General features: G+C 49.4%; 1 protein-coding gene across 13 annotated transcripts in view; it reads left to right on the top strand.

Annotated features, from left to right (window-relative positions):
- The window catches only part of EPS15L1 (epidermal growth factor receptor pathway substrate 15 like 1), a 101,365-nt gene extending 96,003 nt beyond the window's left edge, over nt 1–5,362 (top strand). For 12 of the 13 annotated variants that reach the window (XM_081233625.1, XM_081233614.1, XM_081233624.1 and 9 more), the window contains one exon: nt 4,730–5,362. In XM_081233625.1, the coding sequence (XP_081089751.1) occupies nt 4,730–4,876 (147 nt within the window). In that variant the 3' untranslated portion in view covers nt 4,877–5,362. The remainder of the gene's footprint in view (nt 1–4,729) is intronic. The other variant, XM_081233617.1, reaches the window with a different exon arrangement.
- Nucleotides 5,363–22,721: the final 17,359 nt, after the last annotated feature.

The raw sequence follows: 22,721 nt of genomic DNA, 5'->3' as shown, positions 1-22,721 counted from the left end.
TCCTTTTGCAGGGAAAAAACCCAAAAAAGCAAAACAAAAATTCAGAAAGCCATTAGCAGAGTTAAGTGCCTTTTTCGAAGCTAATCCAGGGATTTTGAAAGTCTGGCTTTGTGTCTTGGTGTGAAAAAAGATTCCAGATTGTAAAACGCTGTCACATTAGAGTGTTTTCAGTACCCTCATCAGTACCCAGAGATCTTGTTCTCAGAGAGCTTCAGACGTTGTCTTCCCAGAATCAGTTTCACTGTCTGTTGCACACCTGTGTTTTTTAAAAGGTTTTCTTCCCTCGATTTTGCAGAGTACCCTGCTTCCTCGTTCGTTGTGAGATGTATTGTTTATAGCTGCTTCCACTCCTAGAATATCCATTTTAAAGCACGCTCTGCCATATCAGTGCCCAGCGAACACCCAGTTCCTTTCAGATCCACCCTGCGGACAGCTGTCGTGGCTTATTGAAATCGCCCAAGATGCCGACACATTCCTGGCTCTTGGCGACCTGTAAATATTTTATGACTGCAGTTAGCCAGGTTTTGTTGACAGCCAGGGCACACTGTGGATATATATACAAGTGGCAACATTGTTAATAAAAGCCAGAAACAAAACCCGCTTTATCTACATTTTCTTAGATAGCACTACCTTTATTTTTCAGTGGAAAAACTGTGAAACACTGATGAAAAAAATAGAGCTATTCACGCATGACTCAGGTACTCTAGGGTAGGGCGGAAGGGTAAGTGGATTTGAATGGCAATTGGAAGAAATGACTGTTCTCTCTCTGAAATGCACAGTTCTATTTCCTGTGCCCACCCCCCCCACCCCCCACTCCAGCTGGTTTTTGGAAAACTTTTTTTTTTTTAACCCCCAAGATTTCAAGTTATCATTTGACACATCATTTCTGGTCATTCCAGCACAGTTGTTAACATTGATTTTAAAACACCCCTAGGATTTAATCACCCTCAACTCCAGGCCAGGAATTGGATTCTGCCCAGTTTGCCGCCCTGCTGTTTTACGTTTAAAATCACCTTTCCCACTTCAGACGCCCCAGTCTTTCCAGGGGAAATCACCTGACTGGGAGATTCAGCCCACTCTAATGGGATGGGATGCGTGGGAGGCAGGACACCTAACCGGTTTGGTTTGTCCCCTCAGTCATACCGTGGTCCAAAACATGGTCAAAAGTGTCCCACCTCCAGGGACTCAGGATGTCCTTGCGTTTCCATGGCGTCCGGGGGCTCAGTCCATTGGCCGGTGGTTTCTGTGTTCACTGGACCTCAAAGATACATGCCAACTCAAGGTCAAAGTTGGTTCCTCTGGTTTGTGTACTTCAGCTTCCCTGAGTAAAGGCAGAGAGGTCTCTAACTGCCCAGCAGCCTGGCAGCGTGACTCTTTCAGATTGGATGTTCTAAGCGTGCCATCAGGACATCTTGTTACCCGTGCAAAAGCAGCTTGGTCCGTGTTGGAGTTCAGGGACGCCAGCGTCACAAGTGTACTCAATCCCGCCCCCCTTGGCGCCCCAGCTCTGCCACTCTGGAACCCTCTGATTTACAAGCCCCCAGTTTCCATCAGTGGGTTACTTGTGCTTGTAGCGGCTCACAGGAAATCTCTCTGGTATTTCTTTTAAAACAAGCCTTTCTGTCTTAGGCGAATGTGTTTACTAGAAAGTAGTATTTAGAGGTGAGCAAAACAGCGCTTTCTTTTCGGAAGTCTGCATTAAGAGCAGAGCAAATATCAGACGGGATCAGTCACGCTTTGCGTCGTCAAACGAGTCAGATGCATTTGCGATAGCAGGATAAGCGAGTTAATGGGAAGTGGCTAGAAGTGTCCCCACGCATGGTGATGGCAGACGGGTGCACATGTCGATCCCTGGGGAGGAAGGGTGCCGGTGCTTCACGTGCCTCTTCAGAGGCCTCTGAATCTCGGATTTCTGTGGAGAGGCCGCCGAAATCAAACCGCTTAGAGTCCGTCAGGCTCCAGCGCGGGAGGTATCTCGGAAGAGCAGAATGCTCGTGCCCAGCCGGGTCTCGGTTCCTCGACGGCACAAGAGTGAAGCAGAAATCGGAGCTTGCTGTTTACCGAGCAGCTCCTGCACCCTCAGGCGGTCCAGGTTCACGCCGGCGTGTAACGCATCCAGGTCAGAGGACAAGAGCGCGCGGCCCGGTCAAGGTATCTCCACCGGGGCCGGGGGAAGGATTTTCTGCTGCTCCGAGACACAGAGGGAGCCACAGAGAAGCCCCTTCCTCCAGTATCCCTCAGACATCACAGCCCGTTGTGCTCCTCAAGTGCAAGCAGACCACGTGCCTGCTGCGAGTCTCCATCCTGGATCCTAAGCTGGCCTCAAACCAGTCCACTCTGAAGGCATCTAGAACGTTCCTGTCAGCACGTTTACTTTGAACACATGGACTCCTTGAGCAGGAGGCACCCGGGCTGAGTGGGCACCGTGGCGTGGGCCCAGCCTGCCCGTCCCTGGCCATGTAACCTCAGCCAATCCCTTGACCCCTCCAGGCCTTGGTTTTCAGCTTTGGTGTGGACCACCCCGGTCATTACTTGTTGGCCCCTACCCGCCCCCTCCTCTGAGCCGGCAAGGGCGAGGTCCCTGTCAGCCCAGCTGTCCCCTCCCGCTGCTGTCAGCAGCACCGCAGAGTCATTCCCATCAGCATTTGTTGTTTTTTCCTTGTTTTTCTCCTGAAGAGGTGTTGAAAAATTCCCCAAAGAATACGGTGGGGCGGCGGGGGGAGGCGGTGGAGGGGGGAGGGCGATTATCTGTGACCAGTGGTGGAAACACGAGGGGCGGGGGGACTGGTTTTCAGGAGTCCAACTTGGAGACCCGTCAGCCCTCTGAGCATTTTTCTGGGCAGTTTCTCTAGAAAACGAGGACCAGCCTTTGTTCCCGGGGACAGCCCCTCTTTGTGCTGACCCTCACCTGCCCCTGTCTGACTCCCCAGGCAGGTGGAGAAAGGCCTCCCAGGCTGTCCTGCTTCCTCCTTCTCCTCCTCGGGGCCACATCCAGCTCCAAAGCAGCCTCCCCCAACCCAGCCCTTCGCTGCCCCAGTCCCCGCTGTCTGGCCCTGCCTCACCCACACACTGGCTGTCAGGTCATGAAACATTCAGAAGCTGCCAACCCCATCGCCCCGTTCGCTTGCCCAGGGAGCCTCTTCAGGAGAATCTTAGCTCCCTTCTGGGGCCTGTAAGCCCCTCAAGGTCCGGCCCCTTCCACCCTGTGCTCTGTTCTGGCAGCACCAAGTTTGAGCACTTGGCGCCCAAGAGCTGGCACCTCACTGGGGATGGTGCCCAGACCTCCAGGGCCTGTCCTGTGCCCTCAACTCTGCAGTTACAGCTGACCACTGCCATCCCCACTGCCCCCCCAAACCAGGGAGAAGGTCCAGAGTCCTGAGGGCCCAGGCTCTGCAGCCACCTGCACCTCCACCCCCACTCAGACTGTGTGTGTGTGAAGAAGTAGCCATGAATTCCTGTCTCTGTTCCTTCCACGGGGCTCCTGGTGGGTCTGCCGGGGCCTCCGCAAGAGCCTCTCTCAGGTTGGGATTGTCTGTAGGTCTGTTTGTTCCCAAGTGGCGCCAGGCCCCTCTTTACCTTTGGTGTGTCATCCAGTGCTTAGCAGAGAGCCAGCCAGAGTCAGTGCACAGAAGAGAGACGCTGATCCAGGCAGACCAGGGGTCCAAATAGGCTTCAGCTCTGCTCGGGGCCAGTGGTGCTGGAGGCACCTCATCTGGAGACAGAGTACAGCAACCGGGAGCCTCGGGGGGTCGGGGACCCCCGCCAGGGGAAGAGCGTGTGAGGTCTGGCTTTGCTTTTCTTTCCATAGAGCTAAGGTACCCCGAATGGTTTGAATTCGCCCATCTCGGGATCAAAACGGTTTCTTCCCTTGTTTTAAAAAATTATTTTTAAAAAAGTTGAACCTTTCGGAAAAGGACCCCAAGAATAAAAAACTCCTGGACCAGATGGCGGTGTAAATGCCAGGGTTCCTGTAAACGTCCAAGTACAAGGTGGCTCTGAGCATCTCCCAGAGCTCCTGGGACTGTGGCTGAGACGGAGATGCTGCATTTCAGGACCTCATCATCTCAGTTGGCCTCAAGGCTCCTTTACGCGTTTGAGACTCAGAGATCTGTTTGAACCGAACTCTCCAGCCCCAGCGCCTCTCACCTGGGCATGAAGGCCCGTCGAGGCCCAGGCTCCGCAGGGTTTGCTGTCCCAGCTCTTTGGGCCTCCGCTGACTCTGCTCCCCAGCTGCTTCCAGAGACGCCCCGGCCTCCCCCGAGAAGAGGCCCCGCGGAGCTTCTCCCTCACACCCCGTGAAGCCTCCTCGGGGTGCTGTGGGGGGGAGTCCCTGGAAGTCTCTCAGTGTCCCCGATATCATGCCTGGCTTCCGCCTGCTTCAGGTCCCTGCAGGGACGGGACGGCTGGTTTCTCTGGTGGCAGTTAAGGTCAGACTCAGCCCTGTGTCTCAGTGCATTGACCCCTTCCAGACTGGGGGTCAGGACTGGGGCGTGCGCGCCCCCTCCCCCTCCCCAACCAAGACAAGGGCTTCCAGCGTTTCCTGCTCTTCACCTGCACACCGGGCACCTCCCCGCACACACACCAGCACTGCGTTTCCCTGCACCCACCCGTCCACCCACGACAGGCCTCCGCCTCCTCGCCCAGCTGCACGCCCCCACCCCTCCCCGCCCCAGCCAGCAGGCAGCCAGCGCCGGGGCCGTGTAACCCACCCTCCGTTTTTCCTTCGCAGTTTGGCAATGAGGAGCAGCAGCTGGCGTGGGCCAAGCGGGAGAGCGAGAAGGCGGAGCAGGAGAGGCTGGCGCGGCTGCGGCGGCAGGAGCAGGAGGACCTGGAGCTGGCCATCGCACTCAGCAAGGCTGACATGCCCACTGCCTAGGCGCGGCCCCGTGTTCGCGCCCGCCGGCAGCACGGCCGCGGGGCAGGCTTGCCACAGGCGAGGCCTCGGAAGTCCCTATAGATAGACGCACACTCGGTCTCGGCGGTCCCCGCTTCACGTTGTGACATGTCACAGCCACTGTTACGTCAAGGGCTCGCTGAGGGCCTCGGGCTCTGGGTGGCTCACCCAGGGCATGGAAACACAGCTCATCCCAGTGCGGGAGGCCCGAGGAGATGCCCAAGGATCCACCTCTTCGCTGTGACATCCCCGTCTCCCAGAACCAGCAGGACGAGCAGAGGAAAGCGCCTGTCTCCTGCCTTTCATCCCCTGCTCACAGCTGGGCAAGTACCAGCGTGTGGGGCGCACCCCACCCCGTCGCCTCCCTGACCTCCCTCTGAGACAGACACCCCGGTGATGTATGCATTCATTGTATAAAAATTAAGTTTGAATGATTAATATAAAATATTTTAATACAAAACACAAGAATCCTTTTTTTTCTCTCTCTTTTCCACTTAAACGTTGTTTTCCTTGCATTAACGTCCACACGTGATGTCACATGAGGCAGACCGGGCAGAGGTGGAAGACCAGGTCGAACGTTCCCGGTTAAATCCTAAGTGTTTGAGCAGAGAAAGCCAGTCTTGGAAGTTTTCAAGGGTCACCCTGTCCCTTGGGATGCAGCGTGCTTCTGAAATGGTGGGCTGTGACCTCACTGCGTCTAAGGCAGGTGGCCCTTTGTCCCAACAGTGCAGTTTGAAACAAGATTCCTGCATACAGTTCACTGGGGCCTCGTCTAGTCTGCATGAGGGGTGAGGCCGGCAGGGTGGTCTCCACACCAGGAACCCGTATTCAGAGTCGGCACACGGGGAGAGCTTTCCACCGGGATGCAGCTGAATTCCCCTAGAACCTTCCAGAAGCTTGGACATAACTGTTGGGACGACCTCAGGAGTTGATGAGGATATTGCAGATTTGCCCCCTGCTTTGCTTCTCACGTCCCCAGGGAGACGAGACAGCCCCGGCCAACTTCTCTTGGGTAAAGATGATCAAAACTTGTGAGTCTGAGTGGCCTGAGCACCGAGAAATGCAGTGCAGAACCTCTGACCTTAAAACCATGCAGGAAGGGGGCGAGACACCATTGCCGGGACTTAATTATTTATTTTTTATTTATTTACTTTTGGTTGCATTGGGTCTTCGTTGCTGCACACGGGCTTTCTATAGTTGCGGCCAGCGGGGGCTACTCTGCGTTGCGGTGCCCAGGCCTTTCATTGCAGGGGCTTCTGTTGGGGAGCACAGGCTCTAGGCACACGGACTTCAGTAGCTGTGGCGCATGGGCTCAGTAGTTGTGACTCACAGGCTCTAGAGCACAGGCTCAGTAGTTGTGGTGCACGGGCTTAGTTGCTCCATGGCATGTGGGATCTTCCCGACCAGGGCTTGAACCCGTGTCCCCTGCACTGGCAGGCATATTCTGAAGCACTGTGCCACCAGGGAAGTCCCCAGTTGCCAGGACTTAAAGAGACCCAGAATGTTCCACATCAGAAGGAGCCTTTACTGGAAATGGCAGGGCACGCACAGGCCCTGTTTCTAGGTATCTGTGGCTCGGATACCTAGAAACCCTTCTCGAAAAGTTCCTTTTCAGTGTGTGTTCTGGGTCTCTGGGTCCCACCAGTCTTACCTTCTCCCCTTCCTTCCCCAGCTAGGGCAGGGCTGTTGACAACCCCCTACCTACCCCAAATACTTTATCCCAGCCAGGGAATCATTCTGACAGAGACACTTACTTGCTTGTTTTTGCATTTTAATAAACTTAATTTTTTTAGACCAGTTTTAGATGTGCAGGAAAATCACAAAGATAATACAAAGGGTTCCCATAAACCCCTCACGATTTCCTCTCTTTAACATCTTGCCTCAGGCTGGTACATTTGTTACTGAAGGAACCCAATATTGAGATATGATTATTAACTAAAGTCCACACCTGATTCATATCTCGTCAGTTTTTTCCCTAATAGCCTTTTTCTGTCCCAGGATCTCACATGGCATTTGGTTGTCGTGTCTCCTTAGGTGCCTCTGGACTGAGATAGCTTCTCAGACTTTCCTTGGTTTTGATGACCTTGACAGTTTTGAGGAGTGGTCAGCTGTCTTGTATGTTGTCCCCCGTTGAGATCTGTCCATGTTTTTCTCATGGTTAGCCTGGGGTGACGGGTTTGGGGAGGACCTCAGGGGTGAAATGCCCTTCTCATCACATCGTATGGAGTCCGTGTCATCAACAGGATTCATCACCACTGATGTTGACCTTCATCACCTGAGGATAGATTGCTTTCGAAAGACAGTTTTTCAGACCCAGGTATGTAGTTACACAGTCTTGCATCAGAGCGATACTCTGTGAGATTGAAAGTAAACCATAAACTGGTGTTTACGACAGATTTAGGGGAATGTAGAGATCAACCAGGACAGTCCAAGCCCTTGGTAGTCTTTCTGAGGTCCTGGAGTGGGTGGGATTCCTCGGTGCCCATGGAAGGGCCTTGCCTCTCTGCCGTGACGTGGGTCTGGGACCTGGTGCCTGGTGCCAAGGCCTGTGGGCTTCCTAGCCTCTGATGTGCCCCTAATCCTCTCTAGGAGATAGCAGCTCCCGGCACGTGGCTGGAGGTGATCCCTAAGGCTTTTTCTTCCTGCAGTGGAACCATCAGAATAAATCCGAAAGCCCCATGCTGCGTACCCCTACTATTATATCCCTTTGGGGAAGGCACTGACCACGTCACCTCTCTCCGAGGTGGTCACAGGTCCCCATTTGAGCATGTGACCCACACTCTATATCTGGTGAAAACCTCCCGGTTTTCAGAGCATTCAACATCTGTTATTTTGTTCTACCTCAGAACAACCTTGTAGGTAAGGGGGGTGTGGTGTTAGCCCATTTTCCTGATGGGAAAACTGAGGCTCACTGTCTGCAGTCATTTGCCCGGAGCCCCAAAGCCAGCCAGTGGCTGTGGCTCAGCGTTTTGCTGATCTTTAGAAGATGTATTTCTTGTTGCCTGCTGCTTCCTTACACAGCCATTGTACCTAGAAAAGGTACAGAAATTGTCTCTTTGTGTCTTAGAAATGGAAGACCATGCATTGAATTAAGAGCTCTCATCCAAGGGGATGCTTTTGGGCATCTGTGAACCCCTGAATGCACATTTGTGAATCTTTCTTTTTTTGGGGGGGGGGGCAGAGAGTGTCCATGATGTTTTTATCTGATTTTTAGAGCATCCCAGAACGCCCCCTCAAAAAAAGTTACCAGCCAGTTTTATCAATTTTGTTTATCTTCTCAAAGAACCAGCTTTTAGTTTCATTGATCTTTGCTATTGTTTTCTTCACCTATTTATTTCTGCTCTGATCTTTATGATTTCCGTCTACTAACTTTAGGTTTTGTTTGTTCTTCTTTCTCTAGTTGCTTTAGGTGTAAGGTTAGGTTGTTTATTTGAGAGTTTTCTTGTTGCTGGAGGTAAGATTGTATTGCTATAAAATTCCCTCTTAGAACTGCTTTTGCTGTGTCCTGTAAGTTTTGTATCGCCATGTTTTCATTTCCATTTGTCTCTGGGTATTTTTTTATTTCCTCTTTGATTTCTTCAGCATTCCGTTGGTTGTTTAGTAGCATATTGTTTAACCACCATGTGTTTGTGTTTTTTACCGTTTTTTTTCCTGTAATTGATTTCTAATCTCATAATGTTGTGGTTGGAAAAGATGCTTGATATGATTTCAATTTTCTTAAATTTACCGAGGCTTGATTTGTGGTCCAAGATGTGATCTATCCTGGCGAATGTTCCTTGTGCACTTGAGAAGAAAGTGTATTCGGCTGCTTTCGGATGGAATGTCCTATAGATATCAATTAAATCCATCCAGTCTAATGTGTCATTTAAGGCTTGTGTTTCCTTATTAATTTTCTGTTTGGATGATCTGTCCATTGGTGTAAGTGGTGGGTTAAAGTCCCCCCCGCAGACAGTTTTAAATCCTGTTTCCTTTTCCCCGGACACACACACACACACACACACACCTGCTGTGTAAATAACCAGCCTCAAATCCACCAATCCACTTACACTCCCATGGGTTCTCTCAGCCTCTTCCTTGGCAGAGAACATTCACACCCTTTCCTGAAAAACAGAATATCCAGTTTGAAAAAATTTACCGTGAAAAATCTCCAAGCATAATAGCAGCAAGAAGAGTACAATAAACCCACAAATACCCATCACGTGGCATCACTGTCCTCCGAATTTTGCCACCTTCACTTCACCCATCCCTTTCTTCCTTTCCTTCTCTTCGCGAACGTGCTTTAAAGCAATTCGGTGATGACATCACTTCACCCTTCCACGGTCAAATGCACATGGCCAAGATATGTGAGACCTTCTCACATACTGCCAGGCTATGATCACACCTAACAAAATTAAGAGTAACACCCTCCTTCCACCAATCTCATCTTTCAGATGAGTGGCAACTTGTGATTTTGCAGCGTCATTGATTTACTGCCCGGGTGCTTGAAAGTCTCTGTCCCCTTAGCACGGCTCCCACCTGTGGCAGCTGGTTCCCAACCCCCCTCACGGTCCAGCGACCCAGCTCTGGCTGCAGTTGGACCAGAACCCAAAGGTCCCGGATACCTGGTCTGAGCAGCATTTTGCAAAAGGATGATTGATTATCTGCAAACTTGCTCCAAGTAAATGAAATCACATCTTCAAAGCCAATTTCATTTAAAAGGACATTCTAGTTCTGGAACAGTGGTGGAGAGCTATTTTTAAAACAGGAAGCGTCTGAGCAACAAAGAACCTGCCTCTTGAAATAATGGAGTAAATATTTCTGCCCCCTTATCAGATCTGGTGCCTTTGAAACATGGTCCTTTTTTTTTCTTTCCCAAAATTTTCCCCAGTAAAGGTTACCAGAGGCTGTACAAATTGTATCATGAGCTTTTGTTGGAAAAACATAGAGGGAAATGGAAATGTGATCCTTATCACGAGCATATTCCAAAGAAATTACGTGATGTGGGCTTGCATGGTTGGAGTTGTGTTTATGTTTAGTGGGTCTTTAAATATCTTGCTTTGATTTGCTTTCTGGTGGCCATGCTGTGTGGTCTCTGCTTCGTGACCTTGGGCCCCTTACCTCAGTTTCCTCACTTGGCTGAGGAGGTTGGACTAGACGACTAATGAAGACCTTTCTAACTCTAGAATACTTAATATTATTGTTCAAATCTCTAGAAAACACATATTTTAGGATCTCAGGTAACGTAAAAGAAGGAAATGGAATAGATGTCATCCTGTCAGTTTCATCTTTATTGAAAATATTTTGTCCACATGTAGACAACCATATTGTATTATAATCATCAAACTTGCTAAGAGACTAGTAAGTTCTAATAAATTATTCCCACCACTCAAAAGAAATAATTATTATCTAATGTGATAGAGGTGCTAATTGCTACTATGGCAATCATATTAAAATACAGAAATGTATCAAATCAACGTGTTATACACCTTAAATTTACCCAATGTTAAATGTCAAATATATTTCAAATTTTTTGCTAAATAAAAATATTTTCCATGCCTAAAATGTTTAAAAATATCCCAACAAAGGTGTCATTAAAAATAAATAGGTAAGTAACTGACTGAAATAAAATATTTGCAATGCCTATATCTGACAAAGGATTTGTATTCAGAATATATAAACCACTCCTACAAACAACTCATATAAAAAAGGGCCAAAGACTTAAAAAGACATTTCACAAAGGAAGACGTGCATAGGGCAAATAAGCTTAAGTGCTTACCAATAATAGTGACTTAGGAAATGCAAACTAAAGCCACATGATATACTATATAGGTGGTTACAATTTAAAAGACTGACAGCATTAAATATTGATGAGAATGTAAAACAACCAGGAATTTCATACACCACTGGTGGGAGTGTAAAAAAATTTTGTTTTAATGTTTTGCCCACTCTTGATAACCATTTGATAGCTAAGGGAGAAATATTAATTTAAGTAGCACTAGTTTAATATGATATAGTATAATATCATATAATGTAATATATAAATATAAATCAATAGTATAATTATATCAATATCAATTATATAATAGTATGTATCTTATAAACTTTAAAAAACTAGTATAAGAAACACTAGTTTAATAAGTAACAATTCTGTGAACTTCCAGTGGCTTTTCTATGCTAACCTTCAACCAAGGGGAGAGAGAGCCCTTTCCAAGGACTAGAAGCCTAAGGACTTTTGAGATAGTGGTCTGCTACGAATATTGTTTCTTTGTACTAAAGACAAAGGGCAGAGTTTCCACTCCAAGAGCCAAAAAAAGACCCAAGACAAGATGCAGCCATTGTTTTACCGCAAACATACTTTTTAAAGGAAGTAGGGATCCCGATTCTAAGAGAACAAAGTGGTAGGCCAGAACTCCGATTCCTTTCCGGTTCTAGATCCTGGGATAAGAACCCTATGGCTTCTCTTCCCCTGAGGGAGACCACAGAAGACACAAAGTTATGAAGAGGCCATGGGTGTGTTGGAAAGGGCACAGACTTGGAGTCAGGCAGACTTGTAAACCCAGCTCCTCTCTTAGTAGTGGGGTGAGCTTGGGGTGGTGATTTCACCTCTGGAGTTATTTTTCCTCATCTGTAATGTGGAGATGATAATATCTATCTTTCAGGGCTTTTGTGAGAATCCACAGCAGAGTTCCCAGAACATTCTATAATCAGAACAGTAGTAGTTGTTTTGTTTTTTATTTTTTTAATTACTAACTGTGGTTTAAAAAAAACCATATAACATACAATTTACCATCTCAACCACTTTTAAGTGTACAGTTCATTAGTGTTAAGTACATTCACATTGTTGTGCAACAGCTCTCTAGAACTTTTTCATCTTGCAGAACTGAAACTCTGTACCTATGGAACGACAGCTCCCCATTTCTCCCTCCCCCCAGCCGATAGTAGCGGGTTTTGTTATTACTGAGTCAGATGGTTATTATTAAATCTATGGCTGCTGTGATAGTGATTGCTTTGCACTTTGAGAGCAGGGCATACATATCCTAGTTCTACTACCCAGGAGCATGCAGAGAGGTAACTCTGTCTGTACTAAATAAGCTACTACATTATTCCTTCTTATTATGGGAGTCTCGTTCTAAAGGAAATAGTGTTGGGTTGAGGAAGACATGAGGTCCAGCCCTGCCATTAACTTTCTGTATGATTCTGTGGTCTTACGAGAGAAGGGGGCTCGAGTGTACTGAGTGCCTTGTACAGACCAAGTCCATTATCAGCCACCATTCAGGAAAATGGCAGTCTTGTCTGAAACCAAGATGTTACTTTTAATCCAGAGGCTTAGCCAGGGGACTTTCCACTCAAGGGGGACCAGATGCCATGGCCCTTCTGTGGCACTATAGGACTGTATCATGAGCTTGTCACCACTTCAACAGCGGTTATTTTTATAGCTGATGATGAGACTTACTGGAAATGGCTTGGCATTCTTGTGTAGAAAGCTCCTGCACTTAAATCTGAGGAGTTGGAATGCATGAGTCCTGGCATGAGCCCTTGACCAAGACATTCCCACAGAGCAGATCACTTCCAGCCCAGGAGAAATTCCAGGGATGCTCAGCCTTCCTGAGGACCCGTTCTCTTAGGACACCTGTTTGATGCCACAGAGCCATTATCCTCTCTCGGGTATCATGGTCCTCTGACCCTCAAGGCTTACCCCAGGCTTACCTCACCTCTCGTACCTGGCCCTCCCAGGAAAGAAATGCATCTGCCCAACAGAGGAAGAGAATTCCCCCGTTTTCCATTCCCCATTCCACTTTCTTGAGTTGTACGCTCTTCCCAGGTGCCCCCCCCACCCCCAAGCATTGACTGGGCCAAGGAAGATGGTTCGTTTGATGGAGGAAGTGATGGGAACCTGATTTTCAGCTGGGGGTGTGGGGCTCCTTTCAGACATAGAATGCATCACCCATAGCAGTGCTCTCTCTGTCCCCCAGGCCTATGTGCCAGCTCGGGAGAAGACCCTGCGGGTGGCATTTTTGGATATCTTGTCTTTAGGGCCTTTGACACGTTTCCAGCAATTCTTTTTCTCTATTTTTGACAGCATCTCTCACATCCACACCAACCCTTTTGAACCCTGTTTTCGTACATGCTATCTTGCTGACACTGCACCCCAATCCCTAGGACAGTGCCACATGTATTCCCTGAACTAAAATGCTTCTTTGGAAGCATGGCTGAGCAAACAAGCAGGCATTTTCCATCAGTCATGGGCTGGGTCACCTCCCCACAAAAGAGACTAAGAGTCTCCATGGGCTTGTGCACTTTCTTATGGGCTTCAGGGACCCGGGACAGATGGGAGACTTTGCAAGCCATCTATAAGGGTTGAAGTCAGGCAGTGAGACTCAGGAAGCTACCCTCATCTGACTTTCACCGAGGGCCTGTGGTGGCTGTGAAACTGGATCTAGAAAATTCCTCCCACTTGCAGTTGGTTAAATGACAGCAGAGCCCATTCTCACCAAATCACCTCCGTCCAATTACCTGAGAGGCTCCGGTTACTCTGTTCAAGTCCCGAGGCCTGGGCACTCTTTCCTACTGTTTGTCGTTTGTAACTTTCTCCTAGGAGCCTTGGAAAACCATACAAAGTCGATTTGCTGTATTTCTTCAAGAACCTGATGCACGCAAATGCATTTGTGTTTCCAGAAACAGGAGATGCTGCCAGCAGCCAATTCTACTTTGCATCTGATTTAATTCAGCACACTTTTTACTGTCACTCATATTGTTCTAGACCAGGGGACAGCAAACTTTCTGTAAGGGGCCGGGTAATAAATATTTTGGCTTTTAAGGCCACACAGTGTCTGTTGCAATGACTCAAGCCTGCCATTATAGTACAGAGGCAGCCATAGAGTAGATGTCAATGAATGCATGTGGCTGTGTACCAATAAAGCTTTATTTACAAAAGCAGCTGGAGGGCCATATTCAGCCCTCAAGCCATAGTTTGCCACGCCAGATATAGGGCCTGAGCTGGGTACTGGAAAGGCAGTGGTGAGCCAGACAGTTTCTCTGCCCCCACGGAGCTCCAGCTGAATTAATTTCTTCATTAGGGCTGAACAGTTTCTGATTCCTGTGTAATTTGATTTTTAGCTCTCTCTGGGGTGCAGGTGGCATTACTTGGAAGAATAAAAATTAAATACTACATTGTTTGCAACATTGTTAAACCAGAAGTCCCCTCCCTGTTTTCCCATAGAACCAATATATTTAAAGGAAATTATGTGAAATTCACAGAAGGAATGTTTCCTTCTGTGAATCTAATGATAGTGTCAAGGTCATTCCATTTCTTCCATCCCTCATTCTCTATATTCGGGGCCCTCTTTCCCATCTTGGCTCAAGGCTGGCAAATGCTCAGGCTGTAAAGAATTTTTTTTAACCATAAAATGGGAAATCCATCGTTTTCCTGAAAATCACTCATGTATGCAGTTATACACAGTGCTAACACTCTATACAGTATAACGTAATGAAAATGGAAAAGAGGGTTTGAACTTTCACCCTTCCTGTGTGTCCGTTGTTAATATAATGAGTGAATGTTACTGTCAGCAAAGCAGATGCGAAATTACTGTTTGGGAGTCTAAGAGGCTGCAGGTTAGTTTTTTGTTGTTACTCTGATTTTCCTACTTATTTGCTTATTTATTAAACTATTGTAAAATACACATAACTTAAAATTCACCATCCTAGCCATTTTTAAGAATACAGTTCAGTGGCATTAAGTACATTCACATTATTGTGCAACCATCACCACCATTCATCTCCAGAACTTTTTCATCTTCCCCAACTGAAACTGTCCCCATTAAACACTAACTTCCCATCCCCCTCCCCCAGCCCCTGGCACCCCACCCTTCTACTTTCTGGAGGTGACTGCTCTAGGGACCTCACGTAAATGGCATCATGCGGTATTTGTCCTTTTGTGATGGGCTTATTTCACTTAGCATAATGTCCTCAAGTTTAATCCATATCATAGTATATGTCAGAATGTCCTTCCTTTTTAAGGCTGAATAATATTCCATCGTATAGATGTATATACACTGTGCACGTTGTATGCACCTTGTGTGTATGTATATACCCTGTTTTGTTATCCGTGCATCCCTTGATAAATTTTATTTTACTTTTACATTCACGAAAAGAATTTCGTTAAAAATAGCAAAGTTTTACAGTTGAAACCTCTATTCCCAGTTGCTTCTTTAGAAATCATTTTGCTTTTATTGAGGTGAAATTCACGTAACATAAAATTAACCATTTAAAGTATATAATTCAGTGGCATTTAATACATTCACGATGTTGTGCAACCACCACCTCTAGTTCCAGAACATTTCCATCACCCCAAAAAGAGACCCACCCCCATTAGCAGTCACTCCCCACTTCCTTCCCCCAGCCCCTGACAACCACTGATCTGCTTTCTGTCTCTATGGATTTGCCTGTTCTGGACATTTCATGTAAATGAAATCATACACCACATGGCCTTTCATGTTTGGCTTCTCTCCCTCAGTCTGATGTTTTCAAGGTTCATGGACGTTTGTAGCATGTGTCAGTGCTTCCTTCCGTTTTATGGCTGAGTAATATTCCATTGTGTGGATGGGCCACATTTCGTTAGTTTATTCATTCTTTGATGGATACTTGGGTTCCTCCTACTTTTTGGCTGTTATGAATAGTGCTGCAATGAACATCCCAATTATTTCTTAAACCAACATGCCAACAACAGCAACAACGGTAATAAAAATAATTGCCACAACTCTTCTTCCAGGCAAAAATCTTGCAGGGGCCCCTCCCACTCAAAGAGGCACCCCTGAGATGCCCGCTTACACTGCAGGAAGGTCCAGGACGAGGTCACCTGCACTGATGCTCTCCCTGTGCATTTCCATAGGGCGCCTGAGTCTCCCTGTGCAGAAGTCAGCTCAGTTGCCAGTGACATCAGGAACTGTCCCAAGACATGGCAGTCCCCCCACCTCCAGTCCCACCTCCCAGAGGCCAGCAGGAGTAAGCAGAATGAGTGGGCGTGTTCCTTTGGAGTTCCACTGTCTCTCTTTTTTTTTTTTGTCACACCACAAGGCATGCAGGATCTTAGTTCCCCGACCAGGGATCGAACTCAGGACCTCGGCAGTGAAAGCACAGAGTCCTAACCACTGGACCACCAGGGAACTCCCTGTCTCTCTCTTAATAATGGCCACCATTCCTTCATTGAGCACCTACTGTGTGCCAGGCATAGGGCAGGCCCCATCCATCAGACAGCAGCTACCAAGACAGCTGCTAAGGACCCCTTTTGACAGGGGAGGAAATGGGGGCCTGGGAGTCACAGGTTGACAGTGATGAACTCAGGAGCTCAGCTCAGACCTGTCCAGTGTCCCCAGCCCCTGCCTTGTGACCAGGGCTGCCCCTCCAAGTCATCGGGAGCCCAGATCCTGGCACGCGGGGCAAAGCCGGCCATGGGCTCCTGCAGTAAACTGCACAGAGGCAGGCGGAGAGTTGGTGGGAACAAGCCGTGCTTGATGGAACAGCCGCCAACTTCTGAGATGAGAAATCCTTCCTTCGACAAACCTCCGTTGTGACTCAAAATGAACCGATGAGCCCCCGGCAAGCTGGCCTAAGTCACCCCAGGCCTTGTTGAGGAAATGAGACATCAGGATGTGTTTGAGGTTTGGGGTTCAACAGAAACACACCAGGAATGCAGAGAATTCTGCTCCTGAGAGCTGGGATTGGCACCTCTGGGCATATTTTAAAGCCAAGTGAAAAATGGGGCTGGCTGGACTCCTGATTCCTGGTTTTTCTCCTTGCTTTGAAATATCATAGAACCCTGAGGCCACAGACAGGGGGTTTGGCCAAGGAGTGTGTCTTTCGGTCTTGGGACAGTCCCCAAAAGGCCAACTTGGGGTCAAGGTTGAAATCAGGGGTGATGGAGGCGGAGGGCAATCAGGATGTGCTGGAGAAGGCAGGATGGCAGCCTCTCGAACAGCGAACAGCATCTGGCATTCAGCGGGTGCAGAACTATTTCCTGAATGACTGTGACAATTTAGAGCCGCGTGTCTCAAAGTGTGGCTGAGCCAATCCCCGGGGCGCTGCACACATGGCAACTTCTGGGCCCTGCCCAATAGCCACCAGATAAGATTCAATCCCCCCTGGAGGATGCAGGGGAGGAAACAGCAGAGGCTGAGCTCCCACAGTATGTGTGTCGGAGGGAACTTGACTCTGATTTACTTTTCTGACCAGCCCAGGGGGAAGCTCTGGCTCCCAGAGATTGGGCAGTTGCCGGGGGCCGCAGCCAAGAGGCAAACACCAGAGCTGGGGTGACCCGGGTTGCTGGACTCCAAGTCCTGTCTACACTGCATGCTGCACACTGCCCCGCATTAGCATCAGCACCGACTCCTGGAGTTGGTCAGAAATCCTGCTACCCCAGGAAGGCCTGAATTTGGGGTTTGGTTGCATATGAGGACCCGGGAACAGAGCCACTGCGTCTGTTCGTGGTGCTGACTCCTTCTCAACCAGGCCCCCCCGGTCATGCAGCACCCCTCACTCCTGGCTGCTCAGGCCCCATCGGATGGGGGTGCCAGATACCCATGCAGGTGCCCCCGCCCCAGTGAGGTCGGGTTCACATGGTGGGGAGAAGAGGTTTTGCTGGGGGAGTCAGGGCAGTCTTCCCAGAGGAGGTGACGCTTGAGCTAAGCCTTGAAGGATGGACGGTCCCTCCATGGATACATAGGAAGGGCTTTTTGGCATAAGGAACAGCCTCTGCAAAGATGTGGGGTTGGGGAGAAGCAAGAGTGAGTCGGATCGGGGCGGGGGAGACCCAGAGATTAGGGTGAAAGGTGGAGAGTGACGTGGGAGAAGCAGAGGCTCAGAGGAGAGAGACTGCTGACCATTAAGGGCCAGAATGCAGAGTGAAGGAGTCTCCAGCATGTTCTAAGCAAGCAAGGGAGGAGGCTGTCTGGACGGCTGGGGCAGGCTCTCAGAAGCAGCCCCCCAGCGGACCCCACTGGAGCCACGAGGAGAGCTGCCCTTGGGGGCTTGGGGGTCACCCGCGCGCATCAGGGCAGGCTCGCATTCTGGAGGCTACGACCCCATGGGAACCACAAGAAATCCCCAAGGGACACCCGGAGACCTCAGGGTCCCGTCCTCCCCCCCAAGATCTGCAGATGAATCCTGGGTGCACGCAGGCCCCCAAGCAAAGCCGGATCTGTGTCCCACCTCCCCCCAGCCTTGGAGCTCCCCCACCCAGCCTCGGCCCCAGAACTAATCTCCTGCCTCCGAGATTTGCTGGTTCAATCTTGGAGCAGGTAATTCTGTACTATTGTTACTTAATTTCCACGTATTTCCGGGTTTGCCAGCTTTCTCTCTGGGGTTTCTAATTTCATTCCATTGTGGTCTAAGAACATACTTGGTATTATCTCAAGCCGCTTCAATTTGTTGAGGTTGGTTGGTGGCCCATCCTGGGGAATGTTCATGTGTATTTTGCCGCCGTTGGGTGGAGTGTTCTAGATGTGTCTGTTCAGTCTGGTTGGTTTCCAGACTCCCTCTGTTAAAAAAAAAAAGAAAAAAGAAAAAAAAAGTGGTGGAGGGGAGGGAAAAATAGAAAGGCTTGTCAATAGAATATTCTGTTCATGTTGTTCTAGGTTAAAATGGAGCAGGCCCTGGCAAGCTGGTGCCATTGGCAGGCACTCAGCCAGCGTGTCCACTCCCGTGGCTCAAGGTGGACAAGGGACCAGGAGGCCTGGCTGGCCTGTACCACGGCACGGCCTCTGCTGCTTCGGAGTGAGGGTGGATGACGTCAGCCCAGCTCAGGCCCTGGCCCAGTGGAGGGTCTCTTGATCTGGCCTCCAGGGGTCTGTGTTCCCTCCCGAGAAGGCTGTCCCGGGTAGTCCAGGCCTGGTGGGGCCGGGTGCTGGCTGCAAGAAGAGCAGCCTGTAGGCTGAGTGGGCGGGCGGGCGTGCCGGGTGTGAGTGGCACCTCGACCGCAGGCCTGTCCAGCTCCTGGGGAGCCTCTGCCTCTCTGCACAGCCCGGGCTGCTGCAAAACCCCGATTTCCGGGTGACCCCGAAGCTAGGCTGCTGGCAGCGCTCCCCTCCCCTTTTCTGTTGCCCCCATTTCACGGAGGAGGAAACCGAGGCCCAGAGAGTGGCTGGTTGGAGCTAACAGTGGCGAACTGGTGCAGAAAGGAGATCCAAACACTGAGAGGTTTGCAGATGCTCAGCCTGATCCTGTAGCTCCTGGGTGAGCTGCTCAGAAAAGAAAAACACTTCTGACTTTCTGAGAGTCAGCGAATAAAGCTTTCAAAAGAAAACAAGGGATCCAGCAATTCCACTTCTGGGTCGATCCCCAAAAGCAGGGTCTCAGAACATGTCTGCATACCATGTTCATGGCAGCTTTACCCACAACAGCCAAAAGGTGGAAGCAGCCCAAGTATCCATCAAGGGGTGAATAAATAAACAAATGTGGGCTATCCACGCAATGGAATATTATTCAGCTTTAAAAAGGAAGGAAATTCTGACACGTAACAGCGTAGATAAACCTTGAGGGCATTATGCTGAGTGAAATAAACCAGTCACAAAAGGACAAATGCTGTAAGTCTCCACTTACATGAGGTCCCTAAGGTAGTCAGATTCGTAGAGACAGAAGGTAGTGGTGGGTGCCAGGGCCTGGGGGAAGGGGCTGGGCAGTTAGTGTTTAATGGGGCCAGAGTTTCAGTCTGAGAAGATCAACAAGTTCTGGGGATGGATGGTGGTGACGGCTGCACAACAGCGTGAGTGTACTTGATGCCACAGAACTGTATGTACATTTAATACTGGGTAAAATGGTTAATTTTATGTTACGTGTATTTTACGGCAATGAAAAAAGAAAGAAAACAAGAGATGGAAGGGAAGAGAATAGGGAGATGGAGGAGACACAGCCTAGAGAAAGTACTCAGGCCTGGAGCAGGGTCTTGGCAGGGTACCTATCCCCATCCTCCTAGGGCTGTGTCCCCCCTAGAACACTGAGGTTGTCTCCCTTGGTTGGTCCCAGCCAGGGCCTGGCCTCTGCCCCCAGGGAGCCCCAAGTCAGAACCAGCCTCCAGGTTCTGGGGTGAAAAATGCTTAAGGAACCCAGAGAAGGGTAGAGAAGGGTGTGGAACCTCAGAGGAGAAAGGGGTGCCTTCTCAGGCGTGGGTCATGGTGGAAGAACCATGTTATAGGGCTTGAGAGACAGAGCACAAAGCTGATGGTCACCCCCGCCTTCGTCCTTCTGTGGCTCCCCACTGCCTCTCAGTCCCGCAGCCCTGGCTCACCCCTGTGCCCCCTGTGCTCTCCTGAAAGCCCCATATGTGGGGTCTCCCTCCACCCCACTCCCTCCCAGGTGGGCCAATCCATGAGCCCCAACATTGGAGGCAGGCTAGATGGGGGTCCCATGAGGCTGAATCAGCTGTGCTCTCCCAGGAGGCCCAGCCAAGGCCCTGGGATTTGTGGAGGAGAGGGGTGAGGCAGGTGTGGGGCACAGAGCCTTCTGAGACAGGACGGCCACAGGGTCTCAGCCTTGGGGCGTCTGGGTAAGGATTTGGGAGACAGAACTCCAGGGAACTCTGGCTTTTCCTGCTGTGTGACCTTGGGCAGTTTCCTCCCCTTTTCTGAGCCTCCCCATGCACTGCTCACCTCTCTGGCACATTGAAGAGTTCATCTGCACCCCCACACCACCCGCCCACCACTGAGTTCCACCTGCTTGGGTAACGTTTGCCAACGTGCAGTCAGGCCTGGAGGAGCCCATTCATCTGAAAGAAGTTGCTGAGCGTGGTCCAGCGGGAGGAGGACATTGTGTCCTCCATCCCAGGGAGGGGGTAAGGTCAGCTGGATGGATGGTCAGGGCCTTGAAAGACAAGGAGCAGCTGGCCAGCATTTCTGGCTGAGTGAACAGCAAGTGCAAAGGCCCTGAGGCAGGTCTGGAGGGCATGTCTTTTTATTCCCAGAGCCACAAATGGCCATAAATGTAACACTTCTCCACCCTTACGCTCTTCCAAAAAAAAAAGAAGAATTAAAACTGGTGGAGGATGGGGCTTTGAGATTTGCCTCCTCTCTCAGCCTCCCTCATGAACCAGAGTGAACCTGGCCTTCTGCGAGTGCACAGCTAAGGGAAAACCCCTACCTTCAGAGTGGGAGTCCTAGCATCAGTGTATGACTCTGGGAAACACCTCTGGGCCTCAGTTTCCTCTTCTACAAGAGGAGAGATGACGCCACTGAGGGGTTTTCCCAGGCACAGCTTGAGAAGCAAAGGTGATGGGAATTGAGATTCCAGGGACAGCTTCTTTCACCCCCTGTGGGGTGAGGGCCAGCAGGGCCCCGGCCCCTTGTCTGGTGGCCTCCTGCCTTTCACCTGAGGATCTGGTTTCTGGCTTTGAGGCTGCAGAGATTCTCCCACTGCAGCTTGGCTTGGCTGCTACTAGTGGCTATGGGAAGAATCCAGGGAACAGCATTTCAGGTCTAGGGAACAGCAGGTCCAAAGGCCCTGAGGCAGCACTGAAGGGGAGCATGTCTGGTGGACAGTAAGGAGAACAGTGTGGCTGAGTGAACACATAGGCATGAAGGAGAGGTGGGCAGGAGGAGGTGGGGCTCCCCAGACCACAATGAAATCTTTGTATTTATTCTAGAATGATAGTGACCTGCTATAGGATACCATCTGATATTGTTGGGAAGACAAAATTGTCCCCAATATATGGTCCATGTAGAGGAGCCATTGCCCTGGTTGTTTTCAGGTGGAGAAACAGAGGGCCAGAGAGACCCAGGGACTGTCTACTGCAGAGACATCCAGTTGGAGAAAAACTTTCATTTCAGAAGACTCAGGTTCAAAGCTCAGCTCCATTATGTGGACAGTGGCCTTGTCTCCCCAGGCCTCCATTTGCCTACCTGTAAAATAGGCACAAATGCCTGGAAAACACTCATCACACGGTCTGACTCATAGAAATCTCTCTCCCCACCTCATGCCTATGGAGACTCCCAAGCCTTTAAAAAAAATCATCATAAGATGTACATAACATAAAATATACCATTTTAACCATTTTTAAGTATTCAGTTCAGTGCTATTAATTTTATTCACACTGTTATGCAACCATGCTCACTAACTATTTCCAAAACTTTTTCATCACCTCAAACAGAAACCCTGTCCCCATTAAACATTAACTCCCTGGTCCTCTCCCCCAACCCCTGGCACCCACCCTTCTACTTTCTGTCTCTGTGGATTTAGCTGCTCTAGGACCTCACATATGTGGGCTCATACAGTATGTGATCTTTTGTGTCTGGCATCTTTTATTCAGGATAATGTTTTTGAGGTTCATCTACCTGGTAGCTGTGTTAGTGCTTCATTCCTGTTTATGGTTTAGTAATATTCTGTTACATGGATGTGTCACCTTTTGTTTATCCATTCATCAGTTGATGGCCATGTGTGTTGTTTCCACCTTTTGGTGGCTGGGAATCCCGCTGCTGTGAACACTGATGTACAAGCATCTGTCTGAGTCCTTGTTTTTAATTCTTTGGGGTCTACACCTAGGAGTGGGAGCTTTTGGGGGGATCTTCTTCCTTCTGGCCTCCTTTTGTTTCTTATTACAACGTCTCAGGGAACTCCATTCACCTAGCCAGGCTGCCCCCTGACACCTGTGTTTCCTGACCCCATTTCTCCCTGCCCAAGATTTTCCTGGAAAGTGAGTTTTCCAGGATATTCAGACGGAAGCCTCGAAGGAACTCACTGGGGCTTCCAGGAACCCCCAGACTGTGTGCGTGGAAGAAAACCAGGCGAGCTTGATGCAGTTTAGCATGTAGATGTTTCCAGGCATGGGTAGGAGCTGTGACGTCAAGATTGGACCAGCCTGAGTTGG

This window comes from Mesoplodon bidens (genome assembly GCF_964165515.1).
Source record: "Mesoplodon bidens genome assembly, chromosome: 4".
Lineage (NCBI taxonomy): Eukaryota > Metazoa > Chordata > Mammalia > Artiodactyla > Ziphiidae > Mesoplodon > Mesoplodon bidens.
The sequence above is the reverse complement of the archived record's forward strand: the minus strand, read 5'-3'. Positions and strand labels throughout refer to the sequence as shown.